The sequence below is a fragment of the Chiloscyllium plagiosum genome, chromosome 9 (genome assembly GCF_004010195.1).
Source record: "Chiloscyllium plagiosum isolate BGI_BamShark_2017 chromosome 9, ASM401019v2, whole genome shotgun sequence".
NCBI classification, from domain to species: Eukaryota; Metazoa; Chordata; class Chondrichthyes; order Orectolobiformes; family Hemiscylliidae; genus Chiloscyllium; species Chiloscyllium plagiosum.
Window position 1 is genome coordinate 98,667,647 of NC_057718.1, and position 27,697 is coordinate 98,695,343.

The 27,697-nt window shown below is 42.3% G+C and overlaps 1 protein-coding gene across 1 annotated transcript in view; it reads right to left on the minus strand.

Moving 5' to 3' along the window:
- ankef1a (ankyrin repeat and EF-hand domain containing 1a) overlaps positions 1-22,252 on the minus strand; it is a 37,287-nt gene extending 15,035 nt beyond the window's left edge. The window contains exons 1-3 of the mRNA XM_043696865.1: positions 21,731-22,252; positions 21,230-21,617; positions 145-344 (exon numbers count right to left, since the gene is read on the minus strand). Of these exons, the coding sequence (XP_043552800.1) occupies positions 145-344; positions 21,230-21,578 (549 nt within the window). The 5' untranslated portion in view covers positions 21,579-21,617; positions 21,731-22,252. The remainder of the gene's footprint in view (positions 1-144; positions 345-21,229; positions 21,618-21,730) is intronic.
- Between the last annotated feature and the right edge of the window lie 5,445 nt (positions 22,253-27,697).

Consider the following 27,697-nt stretch of genomic DNA (forward strand, 5'->3'; position numbering starts at 1 on the left):
TTCTGATGGCTTATTTTGTAATCTTATACATCCATGTCATGTTACCCAAAATATCTAAGTTGAATTTCTTATGTCACTTTCTTGTTCATCTCAATGCTGTTGAATAGGTGATACACTCAGGTCGATTGGTTAGCATGTCCTTACCTCAAACTTGGAATTTGGGTCAGCACCTTTCTCTAATATCTGCAGACACATTTCGGTGCAGGCTGCGGCCTGTTCACAGGCCAACAAGAAGACTGGCTTTCCATCATGTGAGCAATTGTTAACATCAGCTCCGTGCGCAAGAGAAATCTCTAAGCAATGAAGGTGACGGATAGTGGGAGCAATACAGTAATATAGAATGCCTGCAAAATGGTTTGAAAAAGAATGCATCAGAGACAACGAAAAAAACACATAGGCCAAAAACAGTTCTGTTGCTGTTATAATATGATAGCTTAAAACCTGCTTGCTTCAGCTTCATGACAGCGGAGGTAAGCCAATGGAGAGTGACCTGGTAAATCTTTTACAACTGGTTCCCTGAAAAGGGAATGCCTATTTAATATGTCAAAAGAATAAGGTTGATTTTTCAGTTTCATGACAAAGCCACTGTTTCACTGTGTCAGTAAAGTTGTCGTTGCCATGGGCAATTCATTGAAACTGCAAACTTCTATACATCATTTGCAAACACAGGTCCATTCACCCAACACACCAAGACCTGCCTGCAGTGGTGTTTAGCATCCTCAGTAATTCAAAGGTGCAAACATAACTTGGTGTTGATTGCACATTTGCAGATAATTCTTTCAAAATCTACTTGCTGAAATTAGTGAAGCGTTCTACCAGTTGGACAGGACTATGTAATTTCAATACTAATAAATAATCTTGTCTCTCAGTAATACAGAATTAAATAACTAAATTAATATGTTTGATTTTTCAGCTAGTCAATACATGACAAAGTCATTGTTTCATGAAGTTGTCATTGACATGGTCAAACCCGTAAGTAACATGCAAACAAAGAAAAATAATAATAAATTTCACAAATTTCTGACAGAGTTTATTTTGCTGCTTTAAATGCAATCAAAATGACTTCCAGCAAGGCACGTTATGATCTTCAGAAGTTTCTATTTATAAACGAGTTCTTTAGATGATTATCATCACCACAAGCTAAGGCATGTCTACTCTTTGTGGCAGTGAAACATTCAGGAGCTAGGTTGTCGTTATAGTAGCTACAACATGATCAAAAGATTATATTGCCATTTGAATTACAGTCTATTATGTTATGGTCAGATTACTACCTTGGTGGCTGTCACTATAAATGCAATTACTTTAATTACAGTTTTCACAGGTGCACATTCCTCTTGCTGTGTTTATATTACAAAATAATTGTACCTGCAATAATGCCTTGGAGTATGGGCTGTTGTGAAAACTGTACTTTATGCTGCTGGCTTTGTAGACTAGGTCCTATCTGTCTCAGAGCTGGGGCCAATGTCCCAAGCATCTGAAGTTTTCCCTCTTGTACTATGCATTTATCCACATAACCTGCCATATTCTCCTATTGCTCCTCTATGCTATTTTAACATCCTTATCCTGGCTTTGAAATTCTTCCATGTTTTTGCTGCTCCCCAAAATCTCCATCTCAACAACCTGTAGCTTTGAAGGCAGGAGCTTACCAAACAGGTTTTCTCTGTGACCCGATTTAGAGGCTTGAAAATTGTCCCGATCCCTCCGTGAGGACTGTTAGAGATGGAGCACAGTTGTATAGCTGTTATCACTTGGTCACAACTCCACTGTAGCTTTTGTAGCCTCAGAGCTCACGATCCTAAACTTTCAGCTTGTGATCCTTCACCCAATCCCCACTTTGGGAAGGCCCATTCACAGAGCTTGAGAGAGATGAGGACTGAACACAAGGCCAAAGCAAGTTGTTGACATTTGTTGTTTATGAGATATATAAGGACACAAGGTACAGCAGGTGCATTGCTCATGCTTTCTTTCATCAGGACTCAGCCCCATGTGATCCAATAACATCAAAAGATCTGAAGAAGAGTCATACCAGACTTAATTTTCTCTCCACCGAATGCTGCCAGACCCGCTGAGTTCCTCCAGTACTTTCTGAATTTGTCCCATATTTCCAGCATCTGCAGTATTTTGCTTTGTCATCAAAACATAGCTCTTTATGCACATGCTCAGTAGCCCTTGACAGAGTATTGGTACAGTAAACTCATTCTTCCACATGACTCTCTGTGATCTTTGCTCCCTCCACTCCAATACTAGCCCTCTGCATTTCTCAGAGCTTTGCTTCTCCAGCACTGATGGCTAAACCTTCAGTTGCCTGCGTCTTAAGCTCTGGAATTCCTTTCCTGAACCTCCTGACTTATCTACTTTTCTCTTTCCTCCTGCCGAGGTGCTTCATAAGATGTACTGAATGTCCTAAAACCTCCTTACGCATCTTGGTTTAATCTATGGACCTTGGGTTTTTTCTTTACTACATTAAAATGTGTGATAGATGAAAAGGAACCTAAAAGTTTTCTAATGGTATTTGAACTGTTAAAGCATTGTTGAAGAGCAGGGCCAAATAGCAACAATAACATGCATTTATATAGCATTGCAACATAGGGAATGTCTTAAGGTGCTTCATGGCAGCAATAACCAAATAAAATTTAACAAGGCGAAAGTGAGGACTGCAGATGCTGGAGATCAAAGTCTAGATTAGAGTGGTGCTGGAAAAACACAGCAGGTCAGGCAGCATCCGAAGAGTAGGAAAATCGACGTTTTGGGCAAAAGTCCTTCAACAGGAATGAGGCAAGGAGCCTCTGGGGTGGAGAGATAAATGGGAGTGGGGGGTGGGGCTGGGGAGAAGGTAGCCAAGAGTGCAATAGGTGGATGGAGGTGCGGAGGAAGGTGATAGGTCAGAGAGGAGGGTGGAGCGGATAGGTGGGAAAGAAGATAGGCAGGTACGACAGGTCATGAGGATGGACCTTACCCCAGTTCCAACCTTCCAGCTCAGCACCATCCTCATGACCTGTCCTACCTTCCTTCCCACCTATCCACTCCATCCTCCTCTCCGACCTATCATCTTCATCCCCACTTCCATCCACCTATTGTACTCTTGGTTACCTTCTCCCCAGCCCCACTTCCCTCCCATTTATCTCTCCACCCCGGATGCTCCTTGCCTCATTCCTGATGAAGGGCTTTTGGCCGAAACGTCGATTTTCCTGCTCCTCGGATGCTGCCTGACCAAATAAAATTTGGCACCAAGCCTCAAAAGATGGTATCAGCCTCGATAAGCTTTGAGGAGGAAAGAGAGTCAGTGAGGCAGAGAGAGATGTGGGAAGGGAATGCCAGAGCTGAGGGCTTTGGCAGCTGAAGACTTGACCACCAACTGTGAAGCAATTAAAATCAGGGAAGCTAAAGAAACCAGAATTGGAGGTGTGCAAAAATCCCAGAAGGTTATGGGATTGCAGGAGACAGGTAATAGCCATAGGGAGGACAAGATCACAGTAGCACCTATAAATAGGGATGAGAGCTTTAAAATCAGGTACCTGTCAGAGCAAGTACCAATTCTAGCCAACGAACAGGAGTCTTGGTTGAAGTGAGGATACAGGCAGCTGAGCTTTGGATAAGCTCAAGATTCATGGTCTGCTTATACTACTGGTGGTTCAATCATTTTCAAACTTAACATTTGCACATTTTATTCAGGAATTTGGGGGGCACCAATGATGAAGAGGAGTCAGAGAATCAAAACGCCACCATTCTTAAAATATCAAACACATGCTGCAGGTCAGTGCAGCTACAACAAATGGGAATAACTTCAGGAGGAACATCATTTAAGCGTAAAGCACTGTGGATGATGAAAATCTGAACTGAGAACAGAAAGTGCTGGAGAAACTCAACAGCTCTGGTAGCACCTGTGGAGAGAGAAACAGAGTAAACATTTCATGACCGATATGAGTCTTCTTCAGCCCAAACCTAATCCTTCTCACTGAAGAAGAGTCATACCAAACTTGAAATATGAACTTTGCTGCCTGACCTGTTGAGTTTCTCCAGCACTTTCTGTTCTCAGTTCAGATTTTCATCATCCGCAGTGCTTTACGCTTAAATGATGTTCCTCCTGAAGTTATTCCCATTTGTTGTAGCTGCACTGACCTGCAGCAATGCACATTAGGTGAGCAATATTGCCCTCCTTAGTGAGGATGCATGCAGTAGCTTATAACCAAAAGTGAACATTGTCCATCATCAGAAACCATAGAACATAGAACATTTCAGCGCAGTACAGGCCCTCCAGCCCTCAATGTTGCGCCTACTTGTGCAGCCAATCTGAAGCCCATCTAACCTATGCTATTCCATTATCATGTTTATTCAATGTCCCTTTAAATGCCCTGAAAGTTGATGAGCCTACTACTGTTGCAGGCAGGTTGTTCCATGCCCTTACTAGTCTCGGAGTAAAGAACCTACCTCTGACATCTGTCCTATATCTATCACCCCTCAATTTAAAGCCTTGTCCCCTCGTGCTGGCCATCACCATCCGAGGGAAAAGGCTCTCACTGTCCACCCTATCTAATCCTCTGATCACCTTATATGTCTCTAATAAGTCACCTCTCAGCCTTGTTCTCTCTAACAAAAACATCCTCAGGTCCCTCAGCCTTTCTTCATAAGACCTTCCCTCTATACCAGGCAACATCCTGATAAATCTCCTCCACATCCTTTCCAATGCTTCCACATCCTTCCTTTAATGCAGTGACCAGGACTGTACACAATACTCCAAGTGCAGCCACAGCAGAGTTTTGTATAGCTGCAACATGACCTCATGGCTTTGAAACTCAATCCCTCTACCAATAAAAGCTAACACACTTTATGCCTTCTTAACAACCCTATCAACCTTGGTGGCAACTTTCAGGGATCTATGTACATGGACACTGAGATCTCTCTGCTCATCCACACTACTAAGAATCTTACCAGAGTCCAGTACTCTGTATTCCTGTTACTCCTTCCAAAGTGAATCATGACACACATTTCTGCATTAAATGCATTTGCCAACTCTCAGCCCAGCACTGCAGCTTAACTATGACCCTCTATAACCTGTAACATCCTTTCGCACTGTCTACAACTCCACTGATCTTAGTGTCATCCGCAAATTTACTAACCCATCCTTCTACGCTCTCACCCAGGTCATTTGTAAAATGACAAACATCAGTGGCCCCAAAACAAATTCTTGCGGTACACAAATGTTCCAGGATGAACATTTCCAATCAACCACCACCCTCTGTCTTCTTACAACTAGCCAATTTCTGATCCAAGCTGCTAAATCACCATCAATCCCATGCCTTCGTATTTTCTGCAATAGCCTAGAGTGGGGAACTTCGCAAACGTTTTACTGAAATCCCTCTGTTTGGTCACCTTCTCAAAGAAGAGGTATGATCTACACTTCACCAAACAGTGTTGACTATCCTTAATCAAATTATTCCTTTCTAGATGATTATAAATCCTGCCTCTTATAATCCTTTCCAACACTTCACCCACACCTGAAGTAAGGCTCACTGGTCTATAATTAGCAGGGTTGTCTACTCCCCTTCTTGAACATGGGGCCAATATTTGCTATCCTCCAGTCTGCTGGCACTATCCCAATCGACAATGATGATATAAAGATCAAAGCCAAAGGCTCTGCAATTTCCTCCCTAGCTTCCTAGCGAATCCTAGGATAAATCCCATCCAGCCCAGAGGACTTATCTATTTTCACACTTTCCAGAATTGCTAACACCTCCTCCTTATGACTTCAATACCATCTAGTCTAGCAGCCTGTATCTCAGTATTCTCCTCAACAACATTGTCTTTTTCCTGTGTGAATACTGACAAATAATATTTATTTAGCGCCTCCCCTATCTCCTCTGATTCCACGCACAACTACCCAATACTGTCCTTGACTGGTCCTCATCTTACTCTAGCTGAAAATGTGTTGCTGGAAAAGCGCAGCAGGTCAGGCAGCATCCAGGGAACAGGAGAATCGACGTTTCGGGCATAAGCCCTTCTTCAGGAAATCCTTTTCAGCTCTGATCTCCAGCATCTGCAGACCTCACTTTCTCCTCCCTGATCTTACTCTAGTCTGGTATAACTTCACAACAGTCTCCCATGTGAAGTATAATCTCTGACGGTCTGTTTATTAAATTTAAGTGGTTTAAAAACTGAAACTTGACTGCAGTAAATAAAATGACAAGCCGCCTGGGAGGTTAGGTCAGTGGTTGGATGGTAGATTAGTGATGCCAACAGCAAGGGTTCAATTCCCCTCTGTGGGTTTCCTCCTGGTACTCCAGTTTCCTCCCATACTCGAAAGATGGAAGGTTAGGTGGATTGGCCATGCTAAATTGCCCTGTATTGTCCAGGAATGTGTATGTTAGGTAGGTTAGCCATGGGAAATGCAAGGTTATGGGGATAGGGTGGATCTGGGGTGGGATGCTCTTCAGAGTGTTGGTGCAGACTTGATGGGCTGAATGGCCTCCTTCACACTGTAGGGGTTCTATGACTGTGTGCCGTTTACACATTCTCCTCGTATCTATGTGTATTTCCTCCGGATGCTCCAGTTTTCTCCCATAATCCAAAGATGTGCAGGTTAGATGGATTGGCCATGGGAAATGCGTGGTTACGAGGTTGGGGGAGTGTCAGTGGTTCTTAGTTGTAAGCTCTTCAGAAGGTTGGTGCAGATTCGATAGGCTGAATGGCTTCTATCTGTACCGTAGGGATTCTATTGTTCTAGAATCTTGGTGTCTAAATGCTACAGATGCAATTATAATCGCCTTTTTTCTCCCTCAGGTAAATCTGCTTCTTCCTTTGAATGTAATACAGCCACAAGAACACAAAAATGGAGTTCCCTGATTTAATGCTGCAGTCACTGATAAATGTTGAACAAAAAAATGAAAGAACTCTCATTTATGCACTAACTTTCATGATATTACAATATCCAAACACAATTTGCAACCAATTAATTAATTACTATTGGTTACTTACCAAAACTGCATGAGACTGACAGCAGAGCTTTTGCTTTGTTAATTAATGAGCCACATGCTGGTTTTGAAAGAACTACATGCAGGTTTTCTGTGTGTGTTACTGGTCTTTGGACTGCAATGGATGCTTACCTACTGCAAGCTCAATGAGTTGGGTATTTGGGCTTACTTTTGGCAAGATTTTATATCGTCATTGAGATCTAAAGCACAGCAAAACGCCCTTCAGCCCATAATTTCTGTGCCAGTCAAAAACGATCACCTAACCATTGTGACGAAGTTGCTTCTTTAACAAAATTATGGTGCCCTTGTTTTTTTTCAGAGAGATCGTAAAAGACACAGACTCCAAAAAGTCTAAGTTGAAAGGTTTTAGGGCCAATTTGATTATAGCTAACAGATACTGCCTCAGAACAATGAAAGGGGAGTGGCCAGTTCTTCCAGCTCAGCTTTTCTCTGGTTTGATTTGGTTTTTGGCAGTCTGGCTATTAAGCGATCAGGCAGCTGTAAAAGCTGCTAGACCCAAAGAAGGAAATCCAGGCTGACCCCCCTTTCTCTCTGACATCTTTCCTGTAAGACCCTATGTTTGATTTTACCTTTTGTGTCAAAGGGTGTTTATGGGGATTGTTGCAAGTATTTGCAACATCATCATTAAGTTGGGATGATCTGTTGGGTGTTCGGACAGGTTACGTTATTCAGTATTCTATTCTCTTTTGTTTGTGTTTCATTAGGTAATCTTGTAAATAAACTCTGTTTTGTTTAAAACTGTGTGGTTTGACCATCCGCATCCCTCCTGGAATATCCACATTAACCTGCTTAAAATAACTAGCAAAGTTAGGGTCTGGGCTACTTACCTGAAATGTTTTGAGGGGGTCTGGCCTGGTCCATAACAATATTCTAATCCCATTTTCCAGCATTTGGCCCATAACCTGGTACACCTTGGTATGGCAAGTGCACATCTGAATAGTTCTTAAATGTTATGTGAGCTTCTGCCTCCACCATGCTAACAGGCAGTGAGTTCCAGATTCACACCATCCTCTTGGTGAAAAAGCTTTTCTTCACATCCCTTCTAACTGTGTTGTTGTGATTTTGGTAAATGCAGAAGCTGAAATGAGCACAGCAAGATCCTACAAACAGCATGTGGTGTGATCCAGGTGAAGCGAATACTCTGCAAGAGCAGGGCCGCAGGAAATTTGACAGAAAGCAAAGTTGCTGATTTTAAAACTGGGCTACATTCATTGCCACTCTAACTGCAGGGGCTGCTTTCACCACCCATGCAATTGCAATGTCATCAATGCAGCAGCGAAGAGCAGCAAAAAAGCTGATTTACTTGAGGGAGAGCAAGGCACAAGGCCAATTTACAGGGGTCCACAGCAGGAATACAGGCTGCCATGTGCCTTTATCTGTGGAACAGGCCCTAGCTGCAACACTGCAAACAGATGACACTGTGTAAATAAATCTCATTCAATTTTGTACAATACTATTTTTGGCTGTTGTGGAAGTGATGCTATCTTTGAAACATTAGTTAACAGACAGATTATTTTTGTTCCTTGTTAATCTTCTTGACAATCTGTCAATTAACAAAAAAAAAAAATCCCTAGATGGGAAGCATTAGCCAGAAATTTCCCAGGGCTTCTTTGACAGAACTTTCCAAACCGACAAACTCTACCATTTAGGAAGGACAAGGACAGCATATGCATGGAAACATAACCACCCGCAAGATCCCCTTCAAACTGTACACTGTCCTGACTTAGAAATATGCTCCTCACTATTCCAGGGTCAAATTCAGAAACATCCTCGCAAACAGCACTGTGGATTCACCTACATCACATGGATTGTAGCAGCTCAAGAAGGTGACTCACCACCACTCCCTCAAAGGCCATTAGGGGACATGGGCAATACAGTATATGCTGGCTGTGCCAGTGAAGTGCACATCCCAACAATAAATCAAAAAGGACTTGTTATTAAGGTGTTAACTTGTTAAGTTTTAACACATGTTGCCTAACATTTATGTTTATTTTTAACAGAGTGCATCAGTTCATGTGGCATTTGTGACAGTGTTTGTCTGTATATGGCTTTGCTAGTTGGCATTTGTTCATGACTTTGTGTATGTGTGTCTGTAACCGTGTCTATCTCTGGCTTGTGCATGCCTTTGTCCAGCTTTGAATGTGTCCATCTCCATCCATTCCAATGTCTGGTTACGCAATAATAGGTCAATAGACATTTACTTGCTGTGTTGGCCATAACTTGTATTCATATAGTGCCTTTGTCTGTTTTTTAAAGTAATGAGTTTGAACGGGTTCATCGACAAGCTAAGCTGAAGCTCCACCCATACAGAACACAGGCACTCTGGTGCAACAAGCTTTTGGTAGCTGCAGTTAGGCAGCTACAACTGAAGGAAGGTGCCAGGGTTGAGGAGTTTGATCTAAATAAACTGGGGCTGTTTTCCCTGGAGTGTCAGAGGCTGAGCGGAGACGTCATAGACGTTTATAAAATCATGAGAGGCATGGATGAGATGAATAGCCAACCTCTTTTTCCCAGGGTTGGGGAGTCCAAAACTAGAGGGCATTGGTTAGGTTGAGAGGGGAAAGATTAAAAGGGACATAAGTGACAACTCTTTCACACAGAGGGTGGTGCATATATGGATTGTGTTGCTAGAGGAGTTGTGGAGGCTGGTCTAGGCTTCCGTTCTAGTACCGAGGGAGACCTGCACTGACTGAAGTGCTGCTTTTGTGCAAGAAGTTCTAATTAAGATACTACTTGCTTACCTGCTCACCAATGTCAATTTAAAAATTGGATGGTACCATTATGATGAAAGTGGGGAGATCATTTCTAATCTTTGCAACATTTAAAAGGGGTATAGAGGAGTTTAGAGGGATATGGCCAAATGCTGGCAAATGGGACGAGATTAATGGGACGAGATATCTGGTCAGCATGGACGAGTTGGACCAAAGGGTCTGCTTCCGTACTGTACATTTCTAATTGCATCTGTTTGCTTGCCTAAATATCTATTAAAAAAAATTATTATAGATGGAACTACATAGAGAATGAAAAATGCATAGAGATTTAAGAAAAGAATTAAGTAGAAATGTCCAGATATATAGGTAACTGGATCTTATATATAGTAACAAGTTAACCGAGTAGCCATTGGGCGCATGTCCAATTTATTGTGAAAAATAGATTATAAATTATTACATTTTTGGAGAGAAAAGGAATTGGATCTAAAACAGTAAGGTTCTTTACTATGTGAAAAAAGTGCGTATAAGTAGACTTTCAAAGGTGGCAGTACAGCGAGAGAACTCTATGAAAATGCATTCACTATTTTAAACATACAAGCATTGCATATTAAAGAAAAGGCACTGAATATGTATTGTATATTGATTAGATCATAGTTAAGTATTGAAGGCAGCTTTGTAGACTACGGTAACACTACCAGTTGTGATTCAGTTGGTATTGTTCCTGTCTCTCAGTCAGAATGGTATGGGAATTAAATCCCTCTTCAAAGGCTTCAGCTGAAAAATCTAGGCTTCTGTTCTAGTACTGAGGGAGACCCGCACACTGACTGAGGTTATGCTTTAGTGCAAGAAGTTCTAATTAAGAGACTATCTGCTTACTTGCTCATCAGTGTCAATTAAAAGAGTGCTTAGTACCATTTTGATGAAAGTGGGGAGATTACTCCTAATGTTCCAATGAATATATGCCCTTCAATAAATATCACCATTAACATTAAATCAGATAATATGATCATTATCACATTGTTGTTTATGGGAGCTTACTGTGTGAAATCTGGCTGCTGTGTTTCCTATATTGCAACAGGGACCACACTTCAAAAAATCACTTAATGGACCTATAAAGCACTTTGGGGCATCCTGAGATTGCAAACAATCGCATAAAAATCCATGTCTTTTATAGGGAGGGTATCGGGCTACAGATAGGATACATGACAATTCACTAGGTTGACAGCAGAAATGGGAGATTGTGGCAGTGCAGTGATAAACACAGACCAAGCAGAGGCTTTCAAGACTGTGAAAAAACATCCATTGATACATAATCAAATATTGTTTCCCTTTCTTGTCAAGTTGGTAACAAGAGAGCATACACTAAAGATTATCATTAGAATAGCACAATAAATTTCAACACACTTCGAGACCTGAGAATATCAATCACAAGTAGTAGTCTGTCTTTACATCATCAACAATAAATACATTTCAATAGAAAATCAGAAGACTAGGTGACATACTGCATAATCACTGTATAACTGCCATATGATAAGCATAAATGTGTACTGCTGAAAAAAATCATTTTGTCACAGCTTTTCATTCTGTACTCATCAGGGCATTTTCAGGAGAGCCCAATGGCTCTTGGTGCTGCGCTGACCTCTTATCCTACTCTAAGATCAAACTAACCTACATACCCTAAATTTTACTATCTTCCATGTGCCTATCCAAGAGTTGCTTAAATGTCCCTAATGTATCTGACTCTACTAACACTGCTAGCAGTGCATTCCACACATTCACCACTCTCTGTGTAAAGAACCTATCTCTGACATGTGCCCTAGACCTTCTTCCAATCACCTTAAACTTATACCTCCTCGTGATAGCCATTTCTACCCTGGGAAAAACTCTCTGACTATCCACTCTGTCTTTGCCTTTCAATATCTTGTACACCTCTATCAAGTCACCTCTCAACCTTCTTCGCTCCAATGAGAAAAGGCCTAGCTCCCTCAACCTTTCGTCATAAGACATGCCCTCTAGTCCAGGCAGCATCCTGGTAAATTTCCTCTGCACTCTCTCAAAAGCTTCCACATCCTTCCTATGATGAGTGACCAGAACTGAACACAATATTCCAAGTGTGGTCTAACCAGAGCTCTATAGAATTGCAGCATAACCTCGTGGCTTTTCAACTCAAATCCCAAGGCTAATGAAAGCCAACACACCATATGCCTTCTTAACAATCTTATCAACTTGGGTGGCAACTTTGATGGATTTATGGACATGGACCCCAAGATCCCTCTATTTCTCACAGTGCCAAGAATCCTGCTTTTAACCTTGTAATCTGCGTTCAAATTCAACCTTCCAAAATGAATCACTTCATACTTTTCCAGGTTGAACTCCATCTGCCACTTCTCAGCCCAGCTCTGTATCCTGTCGATGTCCCGTTGCAACTTACAACAGCCTCCACACCATCCAAAACTTCGCCACCTTCGTATCATCAGCAAACTTATTTCTAATCAAGCTATGCTTGTCCAAACTATCATAAAGCCTATCTCTCAGAATCCTTTCCAATAATTTGCCCACCACTGATGTAAGTCTGACTGGTCTGAAATTCCCATGGTTATCCCTATTCCCTTTCTTGAAAAGAGAATGATATTTGCCACTCTCCAATCATCTGGTACTACTCCAGTGGACAGTGAGGACGCAAAGATCATCACTAAAGGCACAGAACTCTCTTCCATCACTTCCCACAGTAACTGTGAGTATATCGCGTCTGGTCCAGGGGACTTATCTATTCTCATGTTTTTCAAACTTTCCAGCACATGCTCCTTCTTAACATCAACCTGTTCCAGTGTTTCACACCGTCCTCAGAAATGACAAGGTCCCTCTCACTATTGAATACTAAAGCAAAGTATTCATTAAGCACTTCTCCTACCTCCTCCGACTCCAAGCAAACGTTCCCTCCACTATCCCTGATAAGCCCCACCCTCACTCTGGCCAGCTTCTTGTTCCTCACATAGGTGTAGGAAGCCTTAGGGTTTTCCTTAATCCTAGTGGTCATGCCCCCTTCTAGCTCTCTTAAGTCCATTCTTTAGTTCCTTCCTGGCTACCTTGTAACCTTCGAGAGCCCAGTCTGATCTTTGCTTCCTCACCTTAAGTATGTTTCCTTCTTCCTCTTGACTTGAATTTCCACATCTCTTGTCATCCAAGGTTCCTTCACCCTACCATCCTTTCCTTGCCTCAGTGGGACAAATCTATTCAGCACTTGCAGCAAGTGCTCCCTAAATAACCTCCACATTTCTGTCATACATTTCCCTGAGAATATCTGCTCTCTATTTATGCTCCACAGTTCCTGCCTAACAGTACTGTTATTCCCCCTCCCAAAATTAAAACCTGTGCCCACACCCCCTCCCTCACCTCCATCCAAGGCCCCAAAGGAGCCTTCCACATCCATCAAAGTTTCACCTGCACTTCCAAACATGTCATTTATTGTATCTGTTGCTCCCGATGTGGTCTCCAATTATTTGGGGAGACCGGACGCCTTCTCACAGAATGCTTCAGAGAACATCTCTGGGACACCAGCACCAATCAACCCCACTGCCCCATGGCCAAACATTTCAATACCACCTCCCACTCTGCCGAGGACATGCAGGTCCTGGGCCTCCTCCACTGCCACTCCCTCACCACCTGATGCCTTGACCAAGAACGCCACATCTTCTGCCTCAGGACCCTTCAATATGACATCAATGTGGACTTCACTAGTTTCCTCATTTCCCCTCTCCCTCACCTTACCCCAGTTCCAACCTTCCAGCTCAGCACCATCCTCATGACCTGTCCCACCTGTCAATCTTCCTTCCCACCTATCTGCTCTACCCTCCTCTCTGACTTATCACCTTTATCCTCACCTCCATCCACCTATTGCACTCTCAGCTACCTTCTCCCCAGCCCCACCCCCTCCCATTTATCTCTCCAACCCCGAGGCTCCTGATGAAGGGTTTTTGCCCAAAACAAAAATTTTCCTGCTCCTCAGATGCTTCCTGACCTCTGTGCTTTTCCAGCACCACTTTAATCTTGACTCTAATCTCCAGCACCTGCTGTATCCACCTCTGCCTAGCTTCCCATTCCATCTGCTCCTATCCCTCTCAATGACTATAGTAAAGGTCAGGGAGTTGTGATCACTATCACTGAAATGCTCTCCCACTGAGAGATCTGACACTTTGCCTGGTACATTGCCAAGCACCAAATCCAATATGGCCTTCCCTCTCGTCATTCGATCTGCATATTGAGGAGGGCAAAGAGTGTGGTGCTGGTAAGGCACAGCAGGTCAGGCAGCATCCGAGAAACAGGAGAATCGACATTTCTGGCATAAGCCCTTCATCAGGAATGAGGCTTGTGGGCTGGCAGATGCTGGAGATCAGAGTTGAGAGTGTGGTGCTGGAAAGGCACAGCAGGTCTATATCTACATATTGTGTCAGGAATCCTTCCTGGACACACCTTACAAACTCTGCTCCATCCAAACTATTTGCACTATGGAGTGTCCAATCATTATCAGGGAAATTAAAGTCACCCATGGCAACAACCCTGCTCCTTTTGCACCTTTCCAAAATCTGTCTCCCAATCTGCTCCTCCGAGTCTCTGTTGCTATTGGGGGGTCCATAGAAACTCCCAAAAAGGGACTGCTCCTTTCCTGTTTCTGACTTCCACCTGTACTGACTCAGTAGATAAACCTTCCTCGATGCCCTCTCCTTTCTGCAGCTGTGATATAATCCATGATTAGCAATGCCACTCCCCTACCTCTTTTACCTCCCTCCCTATCCCTTTTGAAACATCTAAACCCCAAAACATCCAACAACCATTTTGTGATCTCCAAGTCTCCATAATGGCCATGACATTGTAACTCCAAGTACTGACTCCTTGCTCTAAGTTCCATCACCCTTATTCCTGACACTTATTGCATTAAAATAGACACACTTCAACCCATCACACTGACTGCATCTTTGCCCTATCAATTATCTATCCTTCTTCACAGACTCTCCGCACACTGTTCACCAGCTACCCCATTCTCTGATCCACAGCTCTGGTTCCCAGCCCCCTGCCAAACTAGTTTAAACCCTCCTGAAGAGCTTTAGCAAACCTCCCGCTCACGATATTGGTATCCCTTCAGTTCAGGTGCAACCTGTTCTCCTTGTACAGACCACACTTTCCCAGAAGGTATCCCAATGATCCACATGTCTGAAGTCCTCCCTCCTACACCAGCTCTGCAGCCATGTGTTCAGCTGCCCTCGGTCTCTGTTCCTAGCCTCACTTCAGGGAAAAAAATTGCCATCCTTACCTTGTTTGGCCTACATATGATTCTAGACCCACAGAAACATGGTTGACTATTAAATGCCCTCCAGGCAATTATAGATGAGCAATAAATGCTGGCATAGCTAGTGACATCCACATCCTGCAAATTCATAAAAAAAACTCTGTCCTTACAGAATAATAAATGTTATTCCCTCTTAGAGTCATACAGTCATACAACATGGAAACAGACCCTTCTGTCCAACGAGTCCATGCTGAACATAATCCCAAACTGAACTAGTCCCTGTAGTACAAAACAACTTTAAGTTTTGTTCTGTAGTACAAAACAACTTTAAGTATAAACATAAGATGACTGAAGCTTAGAAAATAAAGTAAAACTACTTAACTCTCATTGCAAAAAACGGAACATGAAATACATCCCAGTTTGATTCCACTTTAAGCACTTCATGGTCCAGAGACAGTTTGAGCTCAAATCTGAGAACCTTTTGTGATGCAGGCTGTGATTTACATATACTTTAATGTCATTTATTTTGGAGTTTGAACAAATGGCATGTGGGTTAGTCTGTGAGTATGAAAGGGTTTCATAATTAATTTATAAGTATTTCTGTAGTTATGGTTATTTTTGTTAAAATCACAGTATAAGAGACTTGCTTGAAAGTAAAAGGGGATTTTGTTTTCATTGGGGGAGTTTTACAGGCAAACAAAGTAACCTGTTGGATGCTTCCAGAATTTTTTTTTGACTCAGGAAAATATTCATAGCTTAGAAAGTTTTTTAGTTTCAGGTTTGCAGAAGTTTTGGCTAAGACTCAATGTGTAAGATAGTAGCTCATGAAGGTACAAGATAATTTAGAACACTTAAGACAGTGTAAGGGGTTTAGTTTGAAAGTTCCGGACCTGAAGTGATTGGTTAAAACCCTGAAGACGGTGTCTGAAGCTGTGAAATTCTGAGCTCATTTGCATGAAGACTCAAAGAAGAGGCTATTGGCTTCAAAGGCTGTAAATTGAAGTACTATTAAACTAATCTGTACAGATGTGAATGAAAAGGGAATGTGAGTACTATAAAGGCGTTCTGTTGGGATTATGGGGACTGTATTTTACTATATGTTTTGACATTTTAAAAACTTGTATGTCATTCTATTTTATCTTCATTTGTTTTAGGTAATAATTTTCAGTTTTATTGCAACCAATGAATTTGCAGCATTGTGTGTCAGTAAAGACCACTTTAGATTAGATTACTTAGAGTGTGGAAACATGCCCTTCAGCCTAACAAGTCCACACTGACCCTCCAAAGAGCAACCCACCCAGACCCATTCCCCTGCTTTTACCCCTTCACCTAACCTGCACATTTTTTTTTGGACTGTGAGAGGAAACCCACACAGACACAGGGAGAACGTGAAAACACCACACAGACAGTTGCCTGAGGTGGGAATTGAACCCGGGTCTCTGGCACTATGAGGCAGTAGTGCTAACCACTGCACCACATGTTAAGGGGGAATAAAGTAAACATGACCTATCAAGCCAAATTTCAGACTGGGATCAGACTTATCTAATGATAACATCAGCTGGGATCATAACGCATTTTATATTTTCACCTCTCATCTGACAGAAACATTATCTGTCCAGTGTTATGCACCACAACCTCCACACATTCAAAATGGTTAGATTGGATTCCTTATTGTGTGGAAACAGGCCCTTTGGCCCAACAAGTCCACACCGACCATCTAAAGAGCAACCCATCCTGACTAATGCACCTAACATTACAGGCAATTTAGTATGGTCAATTCACCTAACCAGTACACCTTTGGACTGTGAGAGGAAACCAGAGCAAATACACGCAAACACAGGGAGGATGTGCAAATGCCACAAGGTGGGGAATTGAACCTGGGTCCCAGGTGCTGTGACGCAGCAGTGCTAATCACTGAGCCACTGTGCCACCCCTTGTTCTTTGTGTATCGTAGAGTTCAATGGGGTCCATTTGTGCTAAATGTAGTATCACACCAGGACTCTTACCTCATCTAGATAGCCTACAGACTCATAATACCCTCATATTGTGACTTCAGAGTTTGCAATGCTGGTGAGGAAGTGAGTACACTGGAAAACTGTCAACGCAGTTACATCATTCTCCATCCATTAAGCAAGTTTTATGCTGATGGCCTGAAGGTAGCAAATGAGGAACTAAGAGGCCAAAATTCCACAGATGATTCTTCCAGTGATCCGCTGTAATATTGACAGGAAAGCCAGAAAATAAACCACTATACACAGAAAAAATAAAACTTTGCTAACACTTTTGCAGATTTGGATATAGGGTTGGAAATTTCGATGGAATTCCTATTCTCCATAGAGAGGTGATGCTGTGTAGGAAGAGAGTCTTATCCTAGGGTAGACATATTGACACTTGGAAGCTAGAAGGGAGGCTCTTTCTGATTCTGGAAGTTGGGCAGAACTGGTTTATGATAAGGAAACTTGGGTTAAGAGAAGTGCTTACCTCTTCCAAGCAACAGCATCTACATTTCCCGGAGAAATGACCTGCTTCAAAGCTAACACGGGAGCACAGGCAAGATTGAGATATGCAGCCTTTAATAATATTAAAATTATCAAGCGCCATCAAGGGAGGCAATAGCCTAGTGGTATTGTCACTGGACTCTTAATCCAGAGATCCCTGATAATGATCTGGGAACCTTGGCTCAAATCCTGCTACAGCAGATGGTGGAATTTGGATTCAATTCACAATCTGGAATTAAGAGTCTGTTAACAGGGAAAAAAAACCTATCTGGTTCACTTATGGCCTTCAGGGAAAATCTGCCATCATTACGTGGTCTGGCCAGCTTGTGACCCCAGACCAACAGCAATGTGATTGACTCTTAATTACCCTTGGCTTGGAGAGGGTGGATGCTAGGAACTTGTTTCCGTTAGGCGAGGAGATTAGGACCCGTGGACACAGCCTTAGAATTAGAGAGGGTAAATTCAGAACAGAAATGCGGAGACATTTCTTCAGCCAGAGAGTGGTGGGCCTGTGGAATTCATTGCCACAGAGTGCAGTGGAGGCTGGGACGCTAAATGTCTTCAAGAATTGATAAATTCTTGATGTCACAAGGAATTAAGGGCTACGGGGAGAATGCGGGTAAGTGGAGTTGAAATGCCCATCAGCCATGATCGAATGGCGGAGTGGACTGGATGGGCCGAATGGCCTTACTTCCGCTCCTATGTCTTATGGTCTATCCTCTTGCCAATTATGAATGGGCAATAAATGTGGGCCTGGCCAGTGATGCCCATATCTTGTGAATGAATACTAAAAAAAATGTGAATCCTTAGAGCAGGCTGACTTCCTGCCTCCTTTGTCCCAGGTTTGTTAAAATTGGAAATGAGTGAGGTGGAGTCAAATTTGAGCTTTATTTTATATTTTCACATCTCATCTGATATGGAAATTACTTTGGGGGTTCCAATTCACCCAGCGGTATGGGCCAGAATTTGCACATTGGAATCTTACCCTTTGCCTCCAAATTGTTCGACAAGGTTCCCCATGGGAGACTGATTAGCAAGGTTAAGTCTCATGGAATACAGGGAGAACTAGTCAATTGGTTACAGAACTGGCTCAAAGGTAGAAGACAGAGGGTGGTGGTTCAGGGTTGTTTTTCAGACTGGAGGCCTGTGACCAGTGGAGTGCCACAAGGATCAGTGCTGGGTCCTCTACCTTTTGTCATTTACATAAATGATCCTAACTAAAAATGGATAGGGTATGAGCTTAGTTTACATGAAGCATTAGACACGAGCATAAGATGTGCAGTTAGTAAGTTTGCAGATGACACCAAAATTGGAGGTGTAGTGGACAGCAGAGAGGGTTACCTCAGATTACAGCAGGATCTGGACCAGATGGGCCAATGGACTGAGAAGTGGCAGATGGAGTTTAATTCAGGTATTGAGTACAGGAGTTGGGAGGTCATGTTGCGGCTGTACAGGAAATTGGTTAGGCAACTGTTGGAATATTGCTTGCAATTCTGGTCTCCTTCCTGTTGGAAAGATGTTGTGAAACTTGAAAGGGTTCAGAAAAGATTTACAAGGATGTTGCCAGGGTTGGAGGATTTGAGCTACAGGGAGAGGCTGAACAGGCTGGGACTGTTTTCCCTGGAGCGTCGGAGGCTGAGTGGTGGAGGCTGGTACAATTGCAACATTTAAGAGGCATTTGGATGGGTATATGAATAGGAAGGGTTTGGAGGGATATGGGTCGGGTGCTGGCAGGTGGGACTAGATTGGATTGGGGTATCTAGTCGGCATGGACGGGTTGGACCTAAGGGTCTGTTTTCATGCTGTACATCTCTATGACTCTATGGCTCTACTTTTAAGATCTTGCTAGTTTGGTACATTTGTTAATCAGTAATCTTGTTGTGGAAAGTCATGTTTATTAAGTAGCTTCTTTACGACATGATAATTGTCAATGAAATGCTAATCAGTCCTGAAATATTAATAGGAAGTGCTACACGAAGTCAGCATGTGCTCATATTCTCAGTGTGTTTCCTAGTTCTAGTCTCCCCTACAAAGGGGAGCATCTTTGTGATATCCACACCGTCCACTCCCCTCAGAATCTAACATGTTTCAATAAGACCACCTCTCATTCTTCCAAATACCAATGGATATAGGTCCAATCTGTCCAAAATTTCTTTGCAAGATAAGCCATTCATCTGCCACCCATTTGTCTGTACTCAACTGCATTTTGTGCTTACATGTCTGGAGTCAGACTTGAACCCCGAGTTTCCTGACTCAGAGAGGGAACAGCTACTATGGCACCAGCAGCAATAGAAAAAAATGATCCTAACTAAAAATGGATAGGGTATGAGCTTAGTTTACATGAAGTCCTCTATATGCATGAGGAACCAAATAATTTGTGCATCCCATAAACTTCTGTTAGGCAGCTTGCTATCTAAAGTTGTTACTGTAGAAATGGCAACACACCAATTTAATATAATAGGGCAGATGACCATATGGCTTATTCCAGACCTTCAATAAGTATAGATAAGGCTGCTGTGGTGTTTTTGCTATCTCTCTCTCTCTCTCTCTCTCTCTCTCTTTCGATATAGTTATACAGTAGACATTAGAACTAAAGTGTTATCAATATGTTTTAGAAGGGAACACTTCAAAGCTGTACCTCAGAACCAGAAAGCCATGCAGAGTGATGCCAACAGTGTGGGTTCAATTCCTACACCAGATGAGGTTACCATGAAGATCCTGCCTTCTCAACACCTCCTTTATTGGTGGAAGGTGGAATTAGTGTAGACTTAGTGTAGCTTATACAGTGTGAACTTGATGGGCTGAGAGGTCTCTTCTGCAATCTATGATTCTATGATTCCCCTTGCTTTGAGGTGCGGGGTGACCCTGAGATTAAATTCACCTCCAGTCCTTTGTCTCGCTCTCTCCCTAGTGAGAGAGTGGGACTATGGCGACTTGGTTTTTTGTTCAGCCATGTACAGTACTTATACACTGAAGACCCACTAAGTTCAGGTTTGCTATCAGACAAGTATGATAGCCATGATAAGGAGGTTCCAGTGCTGGACTGGGCTGGACAAAGTCAGAAGTCACACAACACCAGGTTATAGTCCAACAGGTTTATTTAAAATCACAAGCTCTCGGAGCGCTGCTCCTTTGTCACCTGATATATAGCACTTAATTTTAAATACTGCAAGATATACAGGTACAGTTATGTGTGTGTAATATATATGTATATATACATTGCATGTAATTATATGCAATGCAAGATGTACACACAGGGATGTTTATGTCTATATAAACATATATAGGTGATATATATATATACACATAGAGCACCTATTTATACTATAATGCACACACAGATATTTATATAAAGATATGTGTGTGATTTCTATGCTGCAAGAGATATACACACATATGTATATATATATAAACATCTTGCATCTAATTATATATACTGCAAGGTATATACACGGGTATGGATATATATAAACATACATATGTGTAATACGTATAGCATCTAATTATATATGCTGCACCATATACACAGAGATATATGTATATATAAATTATGTGATCTGTATATTGCCCCTAATTATGTATACTGCAAGATATACACAGACAGATATGTATATATAAACATATATATGTGTGAGATATATACATAGAGAGAGAACCTAATTGGACCAAAACCTGCTGGTTTTCATTTTATAAATGCATGCTTTGTGTTTTAACAGAGGCATAAGGGCATTAGCAGCCACACTTTACCTTTGCCCTTCTTGTCTACGATGGACATGTCCGTGTTGGCGTCAGCCAGTACCTCCAGGACATTGTCGTGGCCGGCTTCAGCGGCGATCATCGCGGCGGTGCGGCCATCCTTATCCACCACGTTCGGCTCAGCCCCCAGAGAGAGCAGCAGCCTACAGATCTCCACATCGTTGGCCAGCGCGGCCAAGTGCAGGGCATATTCCCCCTGGCTGGGCTCACTCAGATTCACCAAGTGCGGCACCCCCACGGTCAGCAGCTTCTCGATCTCGGCTTTGTTCCGCTGCCGGACGTACTGGATGAGTTTGTAAACCTGCAGGATCTGGAGGCGTCCTTCTGCAATGTTTGTCATCTCGCCATTGCAACGTCAAACTTCCCTCCTGGACACAAACTTAAAATGAAACAATGAAACATTGAGAGGTTACAATGAAACTGTATCCCTTTCCACTACCAAAAGAAAAGTCTTTGCATGTTGCTTTTGACTTTAAACAACTTGCTACATACTTTCCTAATGCTTTCGCCTCCGCTCAGGGAGAATTTGCCCTCATCCCGAGTCTCTCAACTGTCTTCAGAACACAACATACCCGGTCGGCAGAGAAACTCTTCAGTGAGAGAGACGGTGGTGGAAACTGGAGATTGAAACGCTTACTGGTGTCCCGCAGTTGCCAGAGACACAGGAGGATGTGGGGGTTGGGATGCCGGAATCCTGAAAGGGGCACTCGTTGGGGAATGTGCCCCGGAGCTGCAGCACCGAGCTGGAGGCAGCACTCAGGAGACACAATAGAATGAAAGGGCTTTGGAGCCAAAGCAACATCTGCTCCCATAGCAACAGAACGCGGCCACATCACAAATAATGCCAAATCACAAGGAAATGGAAAAGGGTTTGCTTTCGGTAACTGGAGAGGAACATTCAAAGATTCAGCAACTTTAGCCAGAATGGGCAACTGTCAGCGGATATAAAGGACAGCTGCTGCTGAAGATTAATTTACCTTGGCACTGGGTAACTGGGGAACAGAAGTACCACTGTTTGAGGGTTTTGTGGTAGTGTCCCTACCTCTGAGCCAAGATTTGGAGATGCCGGTGTTGGACTGGGGAAGCTAGTGTGCTTCCAATTAAACCTGTTGGACTATAACCTAGTGTTGTGTGATTTTTAACTCTGAGCCAAGAGACCTTGTTCAAGTTCCGCCTGGTCTGGGGATTTATGGTAGTGCCCCTACCTCTGAGCTAGGAGACCCAGGTTCAACTCCCATCTGCTCTGGGGCTCTTGTTATTGTGCCCCTATGCCTGAGCCAGGTGTCATATAGTACAGAAACAGACCCTAATCTCAAGCTTCAGCCCATATCCTTCCAAAATTTCCTTCTTCATGTATTTATCCAGATGTCTTTTAAACGTTGTAACTGGACCCACATCCATCACTTCCTCTGGCAGTTCATTCCACGCACAAACCACTGTGTGTAAAATAAAAATTGCCCATTACCTCTTTCTAAAATCTTAATCCTCTCACCTTAAAAATATGTCCCCTTGTCTTGAAAGTGGAACCCCATTGAAAGTCACCTGCTATTCACCTGGGTTCAACTCCGACCTGCGGTGGAACTGTGTAATGACATCACAGACTTATGGAAAATGACTACGAGTGACTGGCCACAGGCACTCAGCCGGTCTCAGGTGCACAGGGAGATGTAACAGCTCAGTCCACAAAGTGCAGAGTCAGTGAGACAATCAGTGAAGGTTTATTTGGAGGAGGGGATGAGAACTCCCTGACACTTTCTCGGCTGCTGTCCACTCTTTCAACAAACTGTAAACAATCAGGCCAATTTGCATGTGGTTGGCACAGTGGCATGTTAACTATGGCTCACTCTGTCGCACTCTCACCTGTGAGTCACAGATGGTTTTTAAAAGATTATTCTGGGATGTGGGCTTCACTGATTGGACCAGCATTTATTGCCTGTCCCTAAATGCCATTGAGAAAGTGGTGATGAGCTACCTTCTTGAACCACTGCAGTCAATCTGAGTGTAGGTATATCTGATGGTGGACAGACATTAAGAAAGCAGGAGTTGCATTCATCACTGCAGGATTCCAAGCCTTTGGCCTACTTGTGTAAAAACTGTACTTATATGTTGTAAAAAGCATGCACTTCTATATCCTTTGGTTTTGAACCATGGACTAAGAAAGGAAAATAACGCTTTAAACCAAGGAGACATCACAAATAGATGTTTCTGTTTATTGGAATACAGTGTAATTTCAATGCAACAATGGTAGCAAAAGGAGACATCATGGAACCAAGGGACAACTGCTTCATAACAAGATTTTGATTAGATCCTGACCAGCTGACCATAGCTTGTGTGGAAGCACTGCAGATAAGAGCACTTAACCTGCAAAGTATAAGCATCAAAAGAAATCTCTCTTTGTGTCTCTTATTTCAGTGCAGAGGTGCCAGAAAATGTGCAGTAACAGTTGGCTGTCTTCCACTCACCTTTCCATGTAAATCTCCTGTTGAGAAAGGGAAAAATCACCTTCAGAAACTGTGAGTGAAAGACTGAACATTAGAGTGTAAACAACCTTCTGTCAACTTGAAAGAATTGAAAGGAAAAAAAAGAAAATAACACATTGAATCCTGTATTCCTGTCTGGTGCTATCAAGCTGTGTTTCCTTAATTTTTCTTTCTTTTTCCATACTCAATAACCTTGTCTGTCTTTGAGTCTGTTTGTGAAGAAGGGAATTTAAAGTGGGTAGAACTTGAGTTATAAAGTTACATGTTAGCAATTCAAACTTCCTTATTGCCATTGGTTTACAATATCTTGTTCACAATAAACAGTCACATTTCTTGTTAAGTTCAGAAACCTGGTGAGTGTTTTCTTTTAACGTGAGTTCATCAGTTAGGTAAATTGGGGACATTGGATGCTTTGACTAAGTCTTTTCTCTGTTTTGGTGGCCCAGGGAATAGTGAGTCTTGATTTCCAGCATACTATCTCACAATTGCAGAATGCTGATAATAGATATTCATTTATATTAATGCCATTGAATGTCAAGGAAAAATAGTTACATCTCTCTTATGTGAGATGGCCATTGTGTGGCACTCGTGCTATGGATGATACTTGCCACTTGTCGTTCCAAGCTGGACATCATCCAAGTCTTGCTGCATTTGGGCACGGACTGCTTCAGTACCCGAGGAGTCATGAATAGTGATGAATATTGTGCGATCATCAGGGAACATCTCTATTTCTGACTTTGTGATGGAGGGAAGGTCATTGATGAAGCAGCCAAAGATGGTTGGGCCTAGGACACTACTCTGAGGAACTCTTGCAGTGATGCTCCTGGCCTGAGATGATGGACTTCTAATAATCACAACTGCCTTCCGTTTTGCAAGATATGTCTCCAGTCAGAGTTTAACCCTCCCCCCAATTCCTATTGACTCTAATTTTGCTTGGGCTCTTTGAAACCCTTATCTAAGAATAATGGGTCATGCACCTAAAACAGAGGCAAAGAGGAAATTCAATTCTCATAGTATAATGAATCTAATAATAATAATAATAATAATAGTAGTATAATTACCATAGAGGACTTTTGAGGCTTGGTCAATAAGTATATTGAAAGCTGAGATGGGCAGATGGTTGATCAGTAAGGGAATCAAGGTCAATAGAGAATGGCAAGAAAGTGAAGTCAAGAATTATCAGATCAGTCACGGTGTCCTTGAATGGTGAAGCAGACTCAGTGCACTGAATGATGTACTTTTACCCCTAAGTCGTATGGTCTTATGTTACCCCTGTCAAATGTGGGTTGATGCTTGAGCCAAAGCTGTAATGAGGTCAGGAGTTGACTGGCCCTTGCTGAACTTAATGCTTAAGTCTTCCAAGCAATTTAACTATGAATGGATAACTTCATAACAATGTTTAGTTCCATAACAGGGGCGGCACGGTGGCACAGTGGTTAGCACTGCTGCCTCACAGCGCCAGAGACCAGGGTTCAATTCCCGCCTCAGGACTGTGGGGAGTTTGCACGTTCTCCCCGTGTCTGCGTGGGTTTCCTCCGGGTGCTCCGGTTTCCTCCTACAGTCCAAAGATGTGCAGGTCAGGTGAATTGGCCATGCTAAATTGCCCCTAGTGTTAGGTAAAAGGGGTAAATGTAGGGGCATGGGTGGGTTACGCTTCGGCGCGTCGGTGTGGACTTGTTGGGCCGAAGGGCCTGTTTCCACACTGTAAGTAATCTAATCTAATCTAAACTGAGCATCACTAGGCAGGATTTTGTGAAACAAGTGCTGTGTGATTGTATTGTTGATGCCCTCTTCTATCACAATGCTGATGATCGAGAGACAGGTTGGTAATTAGCTAGATTGAACTTGTCCTGCGTTTTGTGTACAGGACATACCTGGGCAATTTTCCATGTTGTCAGGTAGATGCCAATGTTGTTTCTGTATTCAAACAACTTGGCTAGGATCATGGAACGTTCAAACCATATTTCAGTCCTACTGCCAGAATGTCGTCAGGACTCATAACTTTTGCATTGTCCAGCACCTTCAGCCATTTCTTGATGTTAATTGGAGTGAATTGAATTGGCTGAAGATTGGCATTTGTGGTGCTGGGGGCGTTCAAAGGGTACTGGATTGGATCATGTCACATTTGCTTCAGCCATATCTTTTGCAATGACGTGCTGGATACCCCCATCGTTGAGCATAGGAATATTTGTAGATCCTCCTCCTTCTCCAATGAGTTGTTTAGCTGTCCACCACTATTCACAACCGGACGTGGCAAGACAGCAGCATTTAGATCTGATCAGTTGGTTATGGAATTGCTTAATTCTGTCAATCACTTGATGCTTATGCTGTTTGGCATGTGAGTATTCCTGGGTCCATTGTTGTTTGTCATTCATATAAACAATTTGGATGAGAATTCAGGAGGTGTGGTTTGTAAGTTTGCAGATGACACCAAAATTGGTGATAATTTCAACTGTGAAGGACGTTATCTAATATTATATGGGGATCTTGATCAATTGGGTGAATGGGCCGAGGAGCGCCAGATGGAGTTTAATTTGCATAAATGCAAGGTGTTGCACTTTGATAAAGTGAACAAGGGCATGACTTACACAATTAATGGTAGAACTCTGGGTAGTGTTGTCGAACAAAGAGGCCTAAGGGTTCGGGTATGTAGTTCTCTGAAAGTTGCGTCACAGGTAGGCAGGGTAGTTAAGAATATGTTTAGCACGCTTGCCTTCATTGCCCAGACCATTGAGTATAGAAGTCAGGACACCATCCTCAAGTTGTACAGGACATTAGTGAGGCCTCTTTTGGAGTACTGTGTACAGTTCTATTTGCCCTGCTACAGGAAGGATATTATTAAATTGCTGGGACTGCAGGATTTGAGTTCTAAGGATAGGCTGGATAGGCTGATACTTTCCTCACTGGAGCAGAGGAGGTTCTGAACAATGATGATTCAGCAGTTGCCATAAGATCATGTGGTGTGAGCTTGCTATTTTTAACCCTTCAAATGTATGTGGAAGAAAGTTAATCATGTATGAGCTTGTGACAAGTGTAATGAGCAAGATGAAGGATCAGTTTCTTAAGGCTTCTTGCTTAATTCCAAAAAGCTGTTGGCTACTAGTTACGATTTCATTCCAATGGTTGTATATGCTTCCATAACATTTTTGTGAGTCACATTGTAACACCCCTTCAAAGGAACAAAATTAAATACTTAAGATCATTTTAATAAAACTTCAATTACATATAACACTCTTTAATTCCATTCCAATTAATCACGTAACTCAACAAGATCTCATAAAATATAAAACAGCAATTTTTCATTACTTTGAAAGGAAAGGTAATTTGCACTTCAAATTTATTGTTAATCTGCCTCTGTTAATTTGAAGTTATATTGTTTGAATTATTAGACATTTTGGCATTATTTGCTTTGGTTAATTTAAAATACTCTGTTTTGTTTAATGCGGAAAATAACAGAACTACAAGGAGTTGATTGCATTATAAATATTTGTGCAACAGAAAGGTGAGAGAATATTTAGGAAATAGTGGCAACTGCACCATAAGGTTTATATTTATCATGGAAAAGGATGTGGACCAATCCAGAGCAAGAAAACTGGGGAGGACAAATATCATTGGGAGAGAAGGGATCTGGCTCAGAAAAGATGTAATCTAAGATTGGCAGACAAAATTATGATGGGATAATGTACTTCCTTTCAGGAAGAGATGCATTATCATGAAGAGGAAAGGTTGGGCGAAAAATCCAGTTCTCCTTGGATCCAAAAAAAGCTAGAAAGTGAGTTGAAGCCGAAAAAGATGTATATGATTTATGACAAGTGGATAATACAATTGAGAGCCATTGGAAGATTCAGCGGAGAAATATAAAAACAAATTAGAGAAGTGAAGAGAGAGTACGAGAGGAGACTGGCAGTTAACATAAAAAGGAGTCCACAAGTCTTCAGCAGGCATATCAATAGTAAAAAGCTGGAAAATGAGGAGTGAA